This window comes from Hemibagrus wyckioides, linkage group LG18 (genome assembly GCF_019097595.1).
Source record: "Hemibagrus wyckioides isolate EC202008001 linkage group LG18, SWU_Hwy_1.0, whole genome shotgun sequence".
Lineage (NCBI taxonomy): Eukaryota > Metazoa > Chordata > Actinopteri > Siluriformes > Bagridae > Hemibagrus > Hemibagrus wyckioides.
In genome coordinates, this window is record NC_080727.1 from 10,726,965 (window position 1) to 10,744,461 (window position 17,497).

At 37.7% G+C, this 17,497-nt stretch overlaps 1 protein-coding gene across 2 annotated transcripts in view; it reads left to right on the top strand.

Annotated features, from left to right (window-relative positions):
• Positions 1-953: 953 nt before the first annotated feature.
• The window catches only part of dennd1a (DENN/MADD domain containing 1A), a 46,575-nt gene continuing 30,031 nt past the window's right edge, over positions 954-17,497 (top strand). For both annotated transcript variants that reach the window (XM_058415926.1, XM_058415927.1), the window contains exons 1-7: positions 954-1,102; positions 8,525-8,583; positions 10,985-11,028; positions 12,083-12,132; positions 12,217-12,336; positions 12,417-12,486; positions 12,872-12,952. In XM_058415926.1, coding sequence (XP_058271909.1) covers positions 1,080-1,102; positions 8,525-8,583; positions 10,985-11,028; positions 12,083-12,132; positions 12,217-12,336; positions 12,417-12,486; positions 12,872-12,952 — 447 coding nt within the window. In that variant the 5' untranslated portion in view covers positions 954-1,079. The remainder of the gene's footprint in view (positions 1,103-8,524; positions 8,584-10,984; positions 11,029-12,082; positions 12,133-12,216; positions 12,337-12,416; positions 12,487-12,871; positions 12,953-17,497) is intronic.

The window sequence follows — 17,497 nt, forward strand, 5'->3', positions numbered from 1 at the left end:
ATCTTCCTGTTCCTTTGGAAGGGTGAAATAAAAGAAGGCTAGAGTCACTGAAGAGCACTTCCTTGAGCTAAAATGTCTGTGCAAGTGTCCAGTGATGGGCTGTGGATTATGTTGGACATCAATTTCACCATTTCTGATTCCAAATCTTACAACATCCTTTGCTTTGCCTCTCATATGAATGAGTATCTCTTCAGTCTGATTTTCCATCTTAATGCTGCTTTTTTGATGTAGGTTTTTATTAACTCCTCCCATTAAAAACAGTTAGTGTATCTGAACTTTCACCTCAATAGACAGGTGAGACTTTGATTTCTCTTTGTGAGAACTGAACTTGGGAATGGTCTAGCAATAATAATAATGTAATAGTTGAGGTGTTGTGGGTATTCAGGGGGCTTAATAACAATAATAAAACACGGACACTTTGATGAGCTCTTCATTCATAGCCCTTCTCTCCCTTTTTCTCTTCTCAGCCTAATTACACTGACCCCTCCAAAAAAAGTCACTGCTCAATATGTTTCAGCAAAATAAAAGTCCCTTACAATCTTACCAGTAAAAATAAAAGTCCATTCATAAATACTATATACAAAACATAGAATCTCTTTCATTCAACTCTTACAACAACAACAACAACAACAACAACAACAACAACAACAATAATAATAATAATAATAATAATAAAATGAAGAAGAAGAAAATTCCACAATTCCAATTACCCCCCTAAAAATCATCAAAACAAAAACAAAACAAAAACAAGGGTTCTTGGCATTCTTTGAGCTTATATATATATATATATATATATTAAAGCGACCAATCTGCGCAGCCCTGTGTTACGCCAATATTTTCATCACGCGACTCAATGCGTACTTTAAAACGAGCTGCTTGGTAAATGAAGTTCAGTAGCTCCATAGTTCCCGTTCCAGCGATTTTCCCGTGTGTCTTTACAAAACTACATTTCCCAGAATTCCTGCATGCACTCGCTAGTGATTGTCGCGTGTGGTGGTTCGTGTATGCTGTGTAACGGGGCTGTCAAATGGATATTATTCCTTTAACAAGTTCATCGCTACATTGAGGCTGAAAAAGAGATGAGAATGGGATCTCGGATCAAGTAAGCTTTTTGCCATCTAACGCTGTCTGTCTGAGGTTATTGCAGGCTCCAAATTTGGATCTAGACCCCTAGTAGGCCCGATTCTACTTGTTCCGAGAGGGTAGAATTTCTCTCGTTATTTTCTGAAAGGTTCACATGATGCATCACATAAGTGTTTATAAATATTATCGAAATTATCCTTGTTTATGTGTCTCAATCAACCTGAGCATAATACTATTGTGTGTATGGTAGTAGTACGCCCTTCTCACGCCAATCTTATTCACCTAGCTCAAGTTGGTTTAATTCACTGCATATTCGAGTTTCCACCTTGTTGCCTTAGAAAACGTGTATATTATACTCGAGAGTGGACAGGGAACCAGCACATTAGAATATATTTTAAAGGGTTTTCCCGTTAACCAGCAATGAAGCTAGTTTTTCAGAAGCGAAGGACACCAGGGCTTTATATATTAATGGAGTCAGTAAGGAACCGTTTAAAAGCTGCATAGCATGCACCACTATGCAGGATTCTGTCTAGACCAGGAGAGACAAACTTATTTCACCATATTACACTTAAATATCAGTTTAGTAGACCCATCAACATCCCATTTTTAATGTTTAATTTCGCAGTATTTACAGTATGTGACAGGTCCAAATGCAACACAGATAAACTCACTGAAAATTATTACCTGTAGCAGCCATTATACACTTGACTTTTTTCATTTAAAAATGAACAGCAACAGCATGATAATAACAATGATCAGATTATCACTATACTCAAATGGTACATTAAAAACAATATCAGACTCTAACTGCTTAATAACCTTCAGTGTTATTTAATTCAGCACTTGTATCTTAAAATGTTTAATAAAAAGTAATCTAATGTAAAGTATATGCTATGCACCTCCGGGGTTTGAATTCTGCCTCTGTGCTGTGTTGCCAGATTGGACTGAAGATTTCCAGCCCAACTAAAGTTTAAAACTCGCCCATATTAAAAAATACCAGCCCAAAATGCATGTGATGCTGTAATAACTAATACAATAACAAACATAAAACCCAAAACAAATGGGTTAGTGCAAAATGCACTATTTAGACACACACACACACTGTTAGTTGTATACGTTTTGTTTAATTATCAAACATGACATCCAAATTTTATAGCAGAAGAATAGCCTATAAACACGCTTACCTTTTTGTAGGGACTTAATGCAGAGAATCTTCGCAGAACTGATGAGAACGTCTCTTGAAATATTATAGAACGGGTCGCTCTCCCATTCTTTTTGGTAGGACTTTCTATATTTACCCCACTTTGGCATGATAAAAACACTTACAGCTTTGCTAATAATTTTGTGATATTGGCTTAATGAGTACAACGAGTACCGCAACCCGCCAATCAAGACTGATTGGACAGGACTCTCCTGAACCCTGTTGGCTAAACTGAACCATATTATTAAAACGTAAACATTCCGTATTATACTTTATTGTAAAGTTTGTTTGAATGGAAAATTAATAAAATGCCATGTTTATAGTCAAAAATAAAAACCTGCCAGTTGCATCAAACACCATCCCAAATTTTATCAACTTGCCCAATGCAATATGTGACCAAAAGGAGCCCTTTTGGGCGGGAACCCGTCCAATCTGGCAACACTGTCTCTGTCCTGTGGGCGTTTTCTTTAGGTAATCTTGTTTCCACCCCTAGTTTAAAGATATGTGTGGAGACTTACAGGGTGTTGCCTGCATTGTGAACTCTGTATGTGAAACTGTAGCTCTCTGGTTTCTACCACATCTCATTGTTTAAAAAACAAAGATGCTAAAGATGGTAGCAAATAGAAGATCCAAACATGCTTCAAGCCATTCTCTTCAAACACTACTATGTACAGAAACATACCTTAAATTTATCAGGTTCTATTGCCAAAAACTAGTACTTACCACAACTGTGTCCAAATTTATGACCATTCCTTATGCTACTGCTATCTTATTGGAATATGATACTATTTAAAAAAAACCCCACAATCATAGACTCATAAAATGATTTAGATATTTAGCAGGCGATTTTAATACTGGAATGTTTGAATGGTCCTATGCAATTGTGTCTTTGTTCAGAATAATGAAAAAAACAGCTAAAAGGAAATGTTACTCTGTTCAAATGCATGCATATACTTTTCAACATTTCACTTTTATTGAACTACAGTAAAGTAAATGTACAAAGAGAAAAAACACTTCTTACCTAATTCATGCACAGTATTGTTCCAGTTGTTCTTATAAGGAGCTGATGGGAAAACTTCCTGTTTCCTTAATGGAGGGGAAACTCACTCAGCTCCTCATTTACCATCTGTCACATATTTGTCTTTAATCTTAAAGCGTAGCTCTGGTTTTAATATTTCAAAAATGATTTGGTTATTTCTTGAGGTATACATTTCTGGCATTCTAATGAAATACAATCCCCTCTGAAAATATTGGAATGGCAAGGCCAGTTTTGTTTTGCTACAGACTGAATACTTTTGGGTTTAAAATCAAAAGATAAATATGAGGCGGTAGATCAGAATCTCGTCACTCCTTTTGTGATATTTACATTTTGTTAGCCAATGACCAAAAGTATTGAAACAGACAGTTGTGAAGTACAGCAGCTTCAGAGTTTATTGGAATGGCAGGGGAAATTAATTTGTTTGAGCTACACTATATTGCCAAAAGTATTCGCTCACCCATCCAAATAATCAGAATCAGGTGTTCCAATCACTTCCATGGCCACAGGTGTATAAAATCAAGCACCTAGGCATGCAGACTGTTTTTACAAACATTTGTGAAAGAATGGGTCGCTCTCAGGAGCTCAGTGAATTCCAGCGTGGAACTGTGATAGGATGCCACCTGTGCAACAAATCCAGTCGTGAAATTTCCTCGCTCCTAAATATTCCGCAGTCAACTGTCAGCTGTATTATAAGAACGTGGAAGTGTTTGGGAACGACAGCAACTCAGCCACGAAGTGGTAGGCCACGTAAACTGACGGAGCGGGGTCAGCGGATGCTGAGGCGCATAGTGCGAAGAGGTCGCCAACTTTCTGCAGTCAATCGCTACAGACCTCCAAACTTCATGTGGCCTTCAGATTAGCTCAAGAACAGTGCGCAGAGAGCTTCATGGAATGGGTTTCCATGGCCGAGCAGCTGCATCCAAGCCATACATCACCAAGTGCAATGCAAAGCGTCAGATGCAGTGGTGTAAAGCACGCCGCCACTGGACTCTAGAGCAGTGGAGACACGTTCTCTGGAGTGACGAATCGAGCTTCTCCATCTGGCAATCTGATGGACGAGTCTGGGTTTGGCGGTTGCCAGGAGAACGGTACTTGTCTGACTGCATTGTGCCAAGTGTAAAGTTTGGTGGAGGGGGGATTATGGTGTGGGGTTGTTTTTCAGGAGCTGGGCTTGGCCCCTTAGTTCCAGTGAAAGGAACTCTGAATGCTTCAGCATACCAAGACATTTTGGACAATTCCATGCTCCCAACTTTGTGGGAACAGTTTGGAGCTGGCCCCTTCCTCTTCCAACATGACTGTGCACCAGTGCACAAAGCAAGGTCCATAAAGACATGGATGACAGAGTCTGGTGTGGATGAACTTGACTGGCCTGCACAGAGTCCTGACCTCAACCCGATAGAACACCTTTGGGATGAATTAGAGCGGAGACTGAGAGCCAGGCCTTCTCGTCCAACATCAGTGTGTGACCTCACAAATGCACTTCTGGAAGAATGGTCAAAAATTCCCATAAACACACTCCTAAACCTTGTGGACAGCCTTCCCAGAAGAGTTGAAGCTGTTATAGCTGCAAAGGGTGGACCGACGTCATATTGAACCCTATGGATTAGGAATGGGATGTCACTTAAGTTCATATGCGAGTCAAGGCAGGTGAGCGAATACTTTTGGCAATATAGTGTATACACCAATGTAGCACCAGGGTCCTGGAGAAACGTAGTTTCATTTACTATGTACTGTTTCAGCTATATGTGGTTGAAATGACAAAGTTTTTTGACTTGACTTGACCAAGGACTTTTGAATTTAGGATTTCAGCTTCTATTTCCAAGTATTTATAACTAAATACATTAAATCATTAAACATGCAACCTTTTGTATCATACCAAACATTTTTTTGAGGACAAGTATAGGTACCCTTGCTTGCAGTAGTTGCATCAAGCCTTGCACCCTCTACACCTCTTTGATTTTGAAACATGCCAGCTACAGCAGTTCTCAGATAACTATTTTATTTTTGACTGTATCTCAGATGATAATGGGGAGCAGTACAAGAACCTTACAGATAGCATTGTTGTAGGGTGTGACAACAACCATGTTCTCAATATCAGGAAAACCAAGATGCTGGTGGTGGATCAACCAGCAAGAGGCTCCCCTTTTGCCATAAAGAGTGAGGGAGTGGAGATGGTGGACTCCTAGAAGTTTCAGGGGTGCAGCTTAACTACACATTGGACTGATGTGAGGAAAACTCTACACAGAGTTAACACAAGAAAAGCTGCTGGACCAGACAACATTCCTGATAGAGTGCTCAGGTAATATGCTGACCAGCTCGTGGATGTCTTCATTGAAATCTTCAACTCATTTCCTTGAGCAGTTCTGTCATGCCTCGAGACCACTATCATTGTCCCTGTGCCTAGAAGAAGTATACAGTGTAATGCCTTTTTGACTATTGTAACATTGTACTCAGATCCATCGTCACGGAGTGCTTCAAGAGGCTCCTCATGCAGTTTGTGTATCATCCCAACTGCTCCATGGACAATACCATTGCCACCATCCTCAATCTGGATTGAAAAGCTGAGCCTGCTGGGCCTGAACACTTCCCTCTGCAACTGGATCCTGGACTTCCTGTTTTGTGACACCCCTGCTGTTCACTATGCTGACTCATGACTGTGCAGCAATGCACAGCTCGAACCACATCAAGTTCACTGATGACACTTGGGAACAACAGCAACTCAGCCACAAAGTGGTAGGCCACGTAAAATCACAGAGCGAGGGGTCACCAACTTTCTGCAGAGTCAAAAGCCACAGACCTCCAAACTTTGTATGGCCTTCAGATTAGCTCAAGATCAGTGTGTAGAGAGCTTCATGGGTTTTAATGGCCAAGCAGCTGCATCCAAGCCATACATCACCAAGTGCAATGCAAAGTGTTGGATGTAGTGGTGTAAAGCACGCTGCCACAGGACTCTAGAGCAGTAGAGACATAATTTCTGGAGTGACGAATCACACTTCTCTGTCTGGCAATCTGATGGACAAGTCTGGGTTTGGCGGTTGGTAGGAGAATGGTACTTGCCTGGCTGCATTGTGCCAAGTTTGGTGGAGGGGGGATTATGGTGTGGGGTTCGGCTTGGCCCCTTAGTTCCACTGAAATGAACTCTTAATGCTTCGGAATACCAAGAGATTTTGGAGAATTTCATGCTCCCAAATTTGTGGGAACAGTTTGGGGATGACCATTTTAATAAAATGCACTAATTAGAGCCAGAAAATTAAAAAGGAGATGCTCTATGCATCTGCTCACAAATGAGCTGTTAAGGTTTAATAAGCATCGTCAATACTCAAAATTAATGTCAGTACTCAAAAATGCTTCAACTCATTCTGCTATACACTCTTAATGCAACAACTTCCAGTCCGCAGGTTGTAGTGTACTGTGATAGTCACATACGAATTTGCTTTACATGAGGTCCAGGCATTGGTTATTATTGCCACTCTTTTCACATTTGTTGACTTTCATGTACAATTCTGGCACACATTTATTACCAAAGTGCTGTCTACTTGGTATCTTGTACTTTGGCTGTAATGTATTTATCATGTCATGGAAGCAGTCACACTCAACAAGACTGAAGGTCTTAAATCCTTAGCATTTAAGCAGGCTTTAGATGCTGTTATAGCCTTAGACCTTGCTGAGTTGTGGATAAGTTGAGGCTGAAGCGCGTGTGATGTCTGACTCTGGCTTGTTTTTAACTTATTCCAGTTGTAACACATCCTTTTTTCTTTTGTAGGTCTCTCCATGCCATCTACACCGATTGCATGGAGAGATTTGTGGTGCTACTGCTATTTTTAATTGAAGCCCTACAGACCCTTTTTCATGTAGAATCCAAGTCTTCCAAACTTTAGATTTTAAATTCGGTGGTGCAAGATAAATCATGTCGGCATTGTCAGACTTGTTCATCACTCTAAAATGTGAGTGAATTGCTAAAATACTATTATGGGGCGGTGGTAGCTCAAGTGGTTAAGACTCTGGATCACTGACCGGAAGATCGGTGTTCAAGCCCCAGCACCGCCAAGCTGCCACCATTGGGCCCTTGAGCAAGGCCAACAACCTACTCTGCTCCAGGGGCTCCCTATAATGGCTGGCCCTGCGCTCTGACACCAGCCCCCAAGGATAGGATATGCAAAGAAAGAATTTCACTGTGCAGTAACGTATATGTGACAGATGAAGACGACTTAACTTACTAAAAAAAGTTAAAATTAACAGCAAAACTTCAGCCAACCGATTTGTAACAGAATCGGCCATCAATCAGTTTAAGGTAAATTTAGATCAATTCAAGGGCATGCATGTCGATCTACATCTCTCATTTTAAAACTGGATACCGAATTGTATCTAAACCCTTATTTAAACCCTTATTGGTAGGTTTAAAAGCTAGATTCTTTCATGTGTTTGGCAAGCCAAATGATCTATACTACCCAACGTTTGTAATAGTACTGTCTGGCTATGTGTAAATGTTCTTGAATATTCTTAAATTTGATGTTGGCGTTCAGCTATCTTTGTTTTCCCACATCTTGTGCATCTAGCCGATGTTTCTAACGTTCCTGCTGTCCAAGTATGGTACTGTGGGTGGAACCCTGACTCTTATTTCAGACTTTAACATTTTGATGACAATCAGATTCAAAAATAGACCAAGTTTCTGGTCTAGCATGATACAGAGGGTAACATGTGATGTAGATATACAACCATACAAATAAAATAGAAATTTTTTATGATCAGTTTTTGTATGTATTTGGTATAATGAGCTCTGGGCTGAGTTTCCAGAACCCAGATGTGGTGTATACCTACATATCTAGATGTATAAATAACTAATGGCTGAAATTCTGATCTGCCTCAGTGTATAACAAAAACAAAAGAGATGGTCTTGTCATTTTAATGCTTTCTGAGAGGACTTCATAATTTTCTAATAACTTGTGAGAGAAATTGATGATATGCTTTCTAAATATGTCTGTTTGCTTGTATTTTTTTCTGTTTGTGTCATGAGGCTATATGATTACATACTATATGATTACATTAGTTCATTTTTTAATTTATTTACATAAAAATACAATCATGATATTGTGGACTATACAAATAAGTGAGGGTCTTTACATAGATGTAGCTGTCATTAAAATGTTTGACTTGTTCAGTTATATCCTAAATGATTTACTTTTGACATCTGTGTATTTCAGGGACAAGCCTAAGAAGATATTTGAAGCTTATATGGAGGTGATATATTCTGAGACAAAAGGTGAAGCTTTATCAATACACATCACCTCATGCATATACCCCAGTACATACCACGTGGAGTGAACTGGATAAAGGTTACATGACTTTAAATTAATTTGATACAGGAGTGCATATATTTTATACCTGTTAGATATACTATACTGTATGAATATTTCTTGAACTGACATGACATAATATCACAGTACTATTCTGGAGTTCACTGAGCTCTTTAGAATGACCAGTTTTTTTCACAAATTTGTAAATGCAGGCTGCATGGTTAGGTAGTTGATTTTCTACACCTGTGGCAATAAGTCTAATTGAAGCACCTGAAATCAATAATATAGATAGATAGATAGATAGATAGATAGATAGATAGATAGATAGATAGATAGATAGATAGATAGATATTTGTCATTTGAGCCTTGGCTAAATTTATTTGAGCCAAGGCTCATTGATGCACGTGGGGAGCGAAGGCTGGCCTGTGTGGTCCGATCTAACAGACGAGCTACTGTTGCTGAAATTGCTGGTTCTGATAGAAAGGTGTCAGAATACACAGTGCATCGCAGTTCATTGCATATGGGACTGCATAGCCGCAGACCAGTCAGGGTGCCCATTCTGACCCCTGTGCACCACCGAAAGCTCCAACAGTGGGCATGTGAGCATCAGAACTGGACCACGGAGCAATGTAAGAAGGTGGCCTGGTCTGATGAATCATGTTTTCTTTTACATCATGTGGATGGCTAGGTGCATGTGAGTCACTTACCTGAGGAACACTTGGCACAATGATGTACCATGGGAAGAAGGCAAGCTGGTGGAGGCAGTGTCATGAAAACATGTTGATGTTATTGAACAAACAGTGGAGCTTAAATGCTGAGACATGCAAGAAACTTCTGGCAAATTCTAAAACAGGAACAACAGCCAAACAGAAATGAGACTTGATCAGTAAGTAATAATTCCTCCGGTACTCAGAAAAGCAAGATAGGTCCGATTGACCTAATGGTGACACCTAAGCACAGAGTTTTACCTTTTGATCCAACAGATCAAAATTCAACAGATTTCTTTTTTGGCTGATACCTTGGACTATCCCAAACTTACAAAAAGTTCTGCACAATTGGTTGTTTGGCTAATTTGCCTAATATGCCAAACCTATTTTGGTAAACTACTATTACAATTTTTGGCTGATCCTTGGTTGATATTGACAAATTTTGTGTCAAACTATTCAGGAGAGTATGAATCTTAATGATTATCAAAATGATCATTTTGAAATTTGTAAACAATATGCCTGCCACATGTCAATCAATACTAATGAGACAATTTGCTCAAACGTTTTTTTTTAAATGCTTGAGCTGGATTAACATGGAAATGAGAGATGACAGTATAAGTGGATTTGTTCTTAAATTTTTTCTTAGAAATTCAAAAATATAGTTTTAGTTAAACAACCTGCCTCCTACATCCAAATATACTCCAGTTCTTTGCCAGTGGCACTACTCTGCATCTTCCAAAGTTGAAGGAAAGTAAGCATGATGTGTCTTTCATCTGCTGTATTAAGTTTCCTTGGCCAACCACAGCATCTATGTTCAGCATTGCCCATTTCTTTGTGCTTCTTCAAAATACCTCAAACAGCACATCTTGAAACACCAGTCTTGCCTTGGTGTATGACCTCTGAAATGAAACTGTCCTGTACAAACAAGTAGCAGAGTTTGGCTGTTCCTCACCCAATTTTAAGCGTCCTACACAGGTGTTCCTGTTTCGGGTAATTACTGTTTCAACCTACATATTAAACAGATGACCATTAACATCCTTGATACAATTGGTTAATCATACACCTGACTGTGATCCTACAAAATCCCTGACTTTTTGCAAGTGTATGAAGTGTACAAGTGTAAGAATTGATGCTTGTTTGAGGCCAAAGGATAGTCACACCAAATATTGATTTGGGTTAGATTTTTCGTCTGTTCACCCAGTTTGCATTTTGTATGTTGATTTAAAAAAGCGATTTAAATATAACATATTGTAATATTATATTGTGAAATATAATATTTTGAAAGCATTCATACTTTACTACATTTCTTCACACCTGCCTCACACCCCACTTTTGCACAGTAGATTCGCTGAAACTGAAACTCTTTTTAGAATCTGCAGTGAGCCTGTGCCCTCAGTAACATGTTATGCATGAAAATCAAGAGTTGATGGGAATCTGAATTGCTGTAGAGTAATTGCTTAGTTCTTAGTTTTTACAAAAAAAAAATTGTAAATTTATTATGAGTGTTTTTTCTTTTAATTTGTTATTATTGTTGTTGTTGTTGTTGTTGTTGTTGTTCTTCTTCTTCTTCTTCTTCTTCTTCTTATTATTATTATTATTAGTAGTAGTAGTCATATAATATCTGTAATCACTCATTTATATTTTTAAATCTGTTGTTTAGGGCCAGATATGTGTTGGCTTTTCCCTGAGGACTATACCGACCAGGTCTGCATATCATTATTTTGCTTATCTGTAATATCTTCATGTGTGGTAAATGTGCATAACCATTCTCCTGCCACACTTGATCTTGTATCATATATTTCTTCACTGTCACCACCAGTGTTAATTTTGACAGCAAATTTTGTTTTATTTTTTGTCAATTACTTTGTAAATTACTTTAGTTTTAGTCTAGGCTTCATTGAACAAATAGCAGAAGAGTTTAGTCTATGATTTTAAAGTTATTCAACTAATATATAAAGTGTAAAGGTAATGCATTTTTTGTAATGCAAGTTCCCCTTAAACTTCTGAAGTTATTTTCACCTAGATGAAATGACATTTATTAATCTCTTGTTTAATGGTATTGAGGTTTTAAAATACAATACACAGACATTTTCACTGTTCATTATTACTGTGAAATAACAGTAATTGGTGAAATGACATCTAATTGATGAAATAAGTAATAAATGAATTGGTGAAATGAAACCGAATACTGTAAGAACAGCAGTGCTATTAGTGCAAAAACAACAAAAGAAGTCAACCGTGAATAATTTTGTTTTCATCTTCAATTATTTTAATGGCTGAAATACTGAAAAGAAAAAGTTCATAGTCTGTAATGCCAGCAGGCCTGCTCTCCCTGAATAATTAGTCTAACCATTGGTGGTGTTCCCTTAGCAGAAACACACCTTCGCATTGAGGTCTTTTCAGATGTCTCATCTGAAAATTTTGCTTCATGTTTGTTGTCTTTTTGCTAGCGATAGTCGTTTCACACGGTTTATAAAGCGTCTTATTTTCCTTGACATTAAAATGTAAAATGTGTCCATATTCCAAAATTCCAGAAGTTAGTTTGGAGCTGCTGACTAGTAAGTTAGAATCCCATGTGTTCAGTGACAAAGTATACTTTGTTGCTTCTGTGAACACTAAGACTTGTTCAAAAAGCCAAAGCCAAATCCTAGTAATGTCAGGCATCTGCCATATATTTTTAGGCACTCATAGTAGACTATTAGAATGTTGATTTTCTATTGTCGATAGAATATAATTTCTTCCCTTCTCTCCTCCTTAGGAAACTTTGCAGACTGTGCCTAAGTTTTGTTTCCCTTTCAGTATGGAAAGGTATAACACACATTCAGACACACATGCCTACTTTTGTTTCAAGTTTATTTTTAGATGAAGATTCAGACCCATTTTCCATCTCAGTCTGGCAGTGGGACAGGTGGCGCAAAACTTCACATTTGTCCTGACTGATGTTGAGAGTAAGCAGCGTTTTGGCTTCTGCCAACTATCAGATGGAGCTCAGAGTGGCTACTGCTTCCTCAGGTGAGATTCATTTATCTAGTGTGCTTTGATGTGTTCTAACAGTCATCTAAATGTGTGGATATTTTGGTTTGTTCATACAGTTATCTGCCATGGTTTGAAGTGTTCTATAAACTGCTGAATATGCTGGCTAACTACACTACTAAAGGACAGGTAAGCACTGTCACAGAAATAAGTAGCTTGGTCACTGTTGGGTTTGTGTATATGTTTTTGGTAGTGTGGTGTAACTATGTATTTGAATTCCAAGCCACTTGCACCCTGATATTTTCACAAAATATGGTTTCTGGATCATATATCCAGTAAATGTTTGGAGATGGAAATTTTTGCAAAAGCCTGTATATCAGTTAGGTGGTATCATACTGAAAGCTTCTCGGGGTTGGAACTGTTGGTCCAGCAGGATTTGTTACAGTAGAATCCAAAGTTTATTTTCATCAACAAAATTACTATACGCATTTCTTTGGGACTTGAAAAAAATCATGTTATTACAGTTATTTTTATGTGTCTTGGCATGTGTATTTTTTGTGTTTGCCTGTTACAGGAGAATTTAAAGAAGGAAGTGTTGGAGTCTCTACATGCATTACCAATTCCTGACCCTGGAATGTCTGTATACCTGAATATGGTAATCATTTTATTAAACATGCACAGTAAGATATACATTACTGAGTAGTCTTTCACAAAGCAAACGTTGACGTTGCTTTAAGGCCCTGTCTAGACATTTATGTATATTTTTGAAAACATAGTTTTGTGATGCATCCTGTCCACATGAAACAAAAATGTATTTTCATAAGTCAGCACATCGTAATACACTGTGACAAAGTATTTGTATTTGATGTCCATAGAATAGAAAACTTTTCTCTCTCACCTAGTACATGATGCAAGAACAGACAAAAAATTCTGTATATGTTATTTTACACTGCTACATTACCTGGAAAGAGGTGGGCAATGATCAGACATGAGTTTTGATTTGAAGGGCATACCATGGTTTGTCAGGTGGTCTTTAGGGATGGCTTGGTGATATTTTGGGAGGTAGCTTTTTGGATCTGGACCACCTCAGGGTATCATGTGGCATAGTCTGTGAGCAGAGTGAGGGTGAGCTTATGGTGGGATGTGTGCTGGCACTGGGAACATTGCTGGCAGAAATTTATGCTTCCATTCTGGGCCAGTGGTGTCACTCCTGTAGTGTTTCCAGGGTGTTGCATTTGCAGGTTGATCTTGGTCCAGAGGATTATCAGAAGGCCACAAGCTTGGCTCCACTGCTCCGTGATATACAGAAGGAGCCCTTCCCTCCAGGTGCTTCAGGTTGTTTTTTCTCTTTTCATTCCAACACACAAAAGAGACTGGGTTAGTATCATTTTTAGACTCACCACTGGTTAATGACTTCATTGGTAGGTTGATGGTCTCATAAGTGTGTACAGTACAAGCTGGCATGTGGTGGCACAAGGAAGTGGTGTCAAGAAGTCAGGGGTGCTACTGGAGATGCCGGGGTAGAGCTCTTTGCGCAGCAGAGGAGTGGGTGAGCTTGACCATTAGCACTGTCAGAGTTATTGTTACTATTTTTTCTGCCTGGAATACAAGTATTGAAAATAGGTTACAATAATAGAGAGCCAAAACCTGCTTGCTCAGCTGCAGCTGTGGGTGCCCTTTTATATGTCTCATACTCTCTGCCTGGGTGAAGTGCCGACATAGTCCTGTCATTGGCTGCCAGCCACGTGCTACTGTTCTGGCCATCCCTTCTCATGCTCGCCAGCTTTCCAAAACAATGGTGCTGAAGTGGCACAATTGGAAAGACAAGTCCAGTTAATTTGTTTGTAGGCTACTATACACCAAAAACAATTTGGCTTGACTTGCGTGATTTGAGGTTTATCTTTATGCCACAATATCATATGCCAAAATCATGGCATATGAATGTCCTTTTTCAAAGTAGTGTTGAATTAATTTAATTTTCTCCTTACTTACCAATGGACGTTTATTTTCTTAGATTTAAAGTTGCACTATAAAAAATGGTTGAAAGTGAAAGCCGAATTTCACATATGTACAATAAGTAAAATTAGATACACAATTTCCTACTTCTTATATATATTGTTTGACAGATATCTTGTAGATATTCTTACCAATCAATAATAATAATTCCATTTGCAAACCATGGGAATGGCTGTTTTGCTGCCTTTTCTGGTTAGTCTGAATTGTTATTTTGTTTTGCACTTCTCAGCCAACGTAGTCTTTGGGCTTTAGATACTGGTGGTGCTCATTTCTTTTGCAGTTGATTGGTGTTAATCTCTCTAATTCCCTAATCTTTTATTCTAATTTACTTAATCTTCAATTTTTTTTTTATACAATTCACTGGATATAATTTTTACTTTAAGAATGTCTTTCCGTTTCCTATGGTTGCATTGGTGGGTTTTTGGAGAATCATTCATTTTGATGAAGAATGATCATACTGTTTTGATGTAACTATTAAATTCTGGATCTTTGAGTAGAGGTGTGTATTCTAAAGGTGATTTCTGTTCCAGGGAAGGGATGCAGGAGCAGGATCACTGATTGTAATCGAGTCAATTTGTGTGATATAATGCATGTCATTGAGTTACTGATTAGTAAGGAATTAGTGCAAGAGTGTGTACGATGAGCTGGCAAGTAATGTTTGTACTACTTTGGGTGTTGTAGCCAGACATGTATTACCACATTGTTTCTGTGATCTGGCGAGTTTGTGTTTTATGTGTACTAGTGGATCTATCTAATTTTGGAAATCGCTGTGTTAAGATTAGGGGTCCAGGAAGTTGCCTTCATCATTCAGATACTGCCGACACACTCCATTGCTCTGAAATAAATAATCTTTTAGCTATTATTTTGGAAATGACCACTTTCAGGAAATATGTTACACCCCCCTAATTGACTTAATTAGACTCATACATTATGGGTATTAAACAATACATCAAAAAATATTTAAACATCAATTTTAACTGAGAGAAATAATAATTAATGGCTTGGTTTCTGAAAGATTAAGTTCTCAATAGTTTGACTACTTAAAGCAGTAACCAACAATGCATTAATATGTTCAATAAACTGAAATTGTAAAGAATTGAAAAGAAGAAAAAACATTCATTACTTAAATAAGAAAACGTATGAAAGTCTGAGTGACTGTGTTAGTATCTGTGTATGAGAGGCTGTTGCAGTCCTCTCTCACAGTATCAAATTACTTGGACAAAATAACTAAAACATATAATCAGACCTCTTTTACATGCAGTTATACTCTCTCACACAAAACACTTGCACAGTCATAACTTGATAATGTGTAAGAGAGACTTTTGGTTGTATGAGAGATTGATATTCACAGTTTTTAATTTGGCGTAGATCCACAGTTTTAAAAATACTTTTTGTTTTTCATAATTAAAAAAAATGTGATTGTAATAAGTGCTAGGTGGAGCTGTTTAAAAATGACACCCAACCAGGGGCACTGTCTGAGCCTCCACCTTCCCTAATAATGCAGGAATACAAAGAACCACATTATCTACATACTGACATTGATCTGTTTTCCACATATAATGAGATTCTGTAATCTGAAAACTTTCAAATGAGGACATAGCCCCACTTCTCATTGCCTGTTAAAGCACGTCTTTTCTTAACTGCTTTAAATTTTGTTTAAATCACTAATTATGGCTAGAAAACAGAAGAGACTGAGCCATCTGATGCTTCAAATGTGTCATTGTTAGAAAAATGGATTAGATCTTCCCATTGCATGCATTTCTTTTGGGGCTTATTAATAATAAAAAGACAGTAGTATTCTACAACTGAACAGATAGTTGCACTGGTGTCACAGTTGCTTGCTAAGGTGTTGCTTAGTGGTTGCTGGGATGTTTCAGCTCTATCAGTTACAGTTCCTGAGATTTAAAGCAGGCATTTAAACTAATTTTCAGACTATTTAACATTCACAGTAGATTCACACCTGGAGCGACCTCCTGCATTTTGCATATAGTTTCAGAGCATTGGTTATTGGTTTTAAATAGTAAGGTATATAATTAATATCTTTAGTTTATACCCTTCAACAGCTAACAAACATGCTGATGTGGCCCTGCTCTAAGCATACTTTTATAACCCGATGCTTGTAATGCTGAAAATGTAAACATTGTAAATGTTGTTGTTGTTTTCTTATTTCCATTTAATGGACCTGTTTTCATAGTTCTGTGCTAATGGGGGAAATGGGGAAGTAGCAGTGTTTTTTAACTTCTGGTAATAGTGTACAGTGTAAGCAAATATAGTTTGCAATCAGTACAGTGCCCCTGAATGCTTAATAATTTAAGTAAACATTTAAGTCTGGTCTTAATATGAACTTGATTAGGCTGCGCTTCATACCCTAAACCCATGAACAGTAGCATTTGTTTACTGGGTTTGCGAAAATAAACATTGAATAGTAATTAGAAAATAAGTTATTTTGAAATTGTCATGTTTCTATTCATTTTAAGTGATCCTTTTCCATTGTTATTAAAATCTTTGAGAAAAATCATACAAGCATAATAATAATAATAATAATAATAATAATAATAATAATAACAGGATTTTTGTTCCTGGGTAGTGAATGGCATTTTCCTCTTGATGGCAAATAATAAAAAAATAGCTATTAAGCCCCATGAAGTTTGGGTTTGGGCTTTTAAGAGGACGAAAACCTCAAAATTAGCCCATTTTACTAAAAAAAAAAAACTGCCCAAAGCTAACCCAAACTTTCATGGCCAAGATGGGTTTTTCCTCTTCATTTGGGTTACAAAGAATGGGGAAATAACACTTATTTCCCAGGAACAAGAAAAAATTAAAAAATTTGTTACATAATGTAGTAATAATAATAATACAAGTCCCAACAGACAGAGAGCATTCAACTTGTTTAAGGAATGCTTGGCTTAATTCATTGATTGAGTAAATCTCACTCTTCTCTCACACACACACACAAAATCTATTTTTCTCACAGACTATCAAAGTCTCTCGCTATCAAAGATTGTTGGATTGATGGTGTCTGAAAAAGTTTACCAAAAAATGTTGGTGGTTTGTTTGAGAGAGTATGACAGTCTGTAAAATAGGCCTGATGGTGTGTGTGTGTGTGTGTGTATGCAAGAAAGTTTGATAGTTTGGATGTCTGTTCTGTCTGTCTAATATATGAGGAGTCTACTTGAGAACTAGG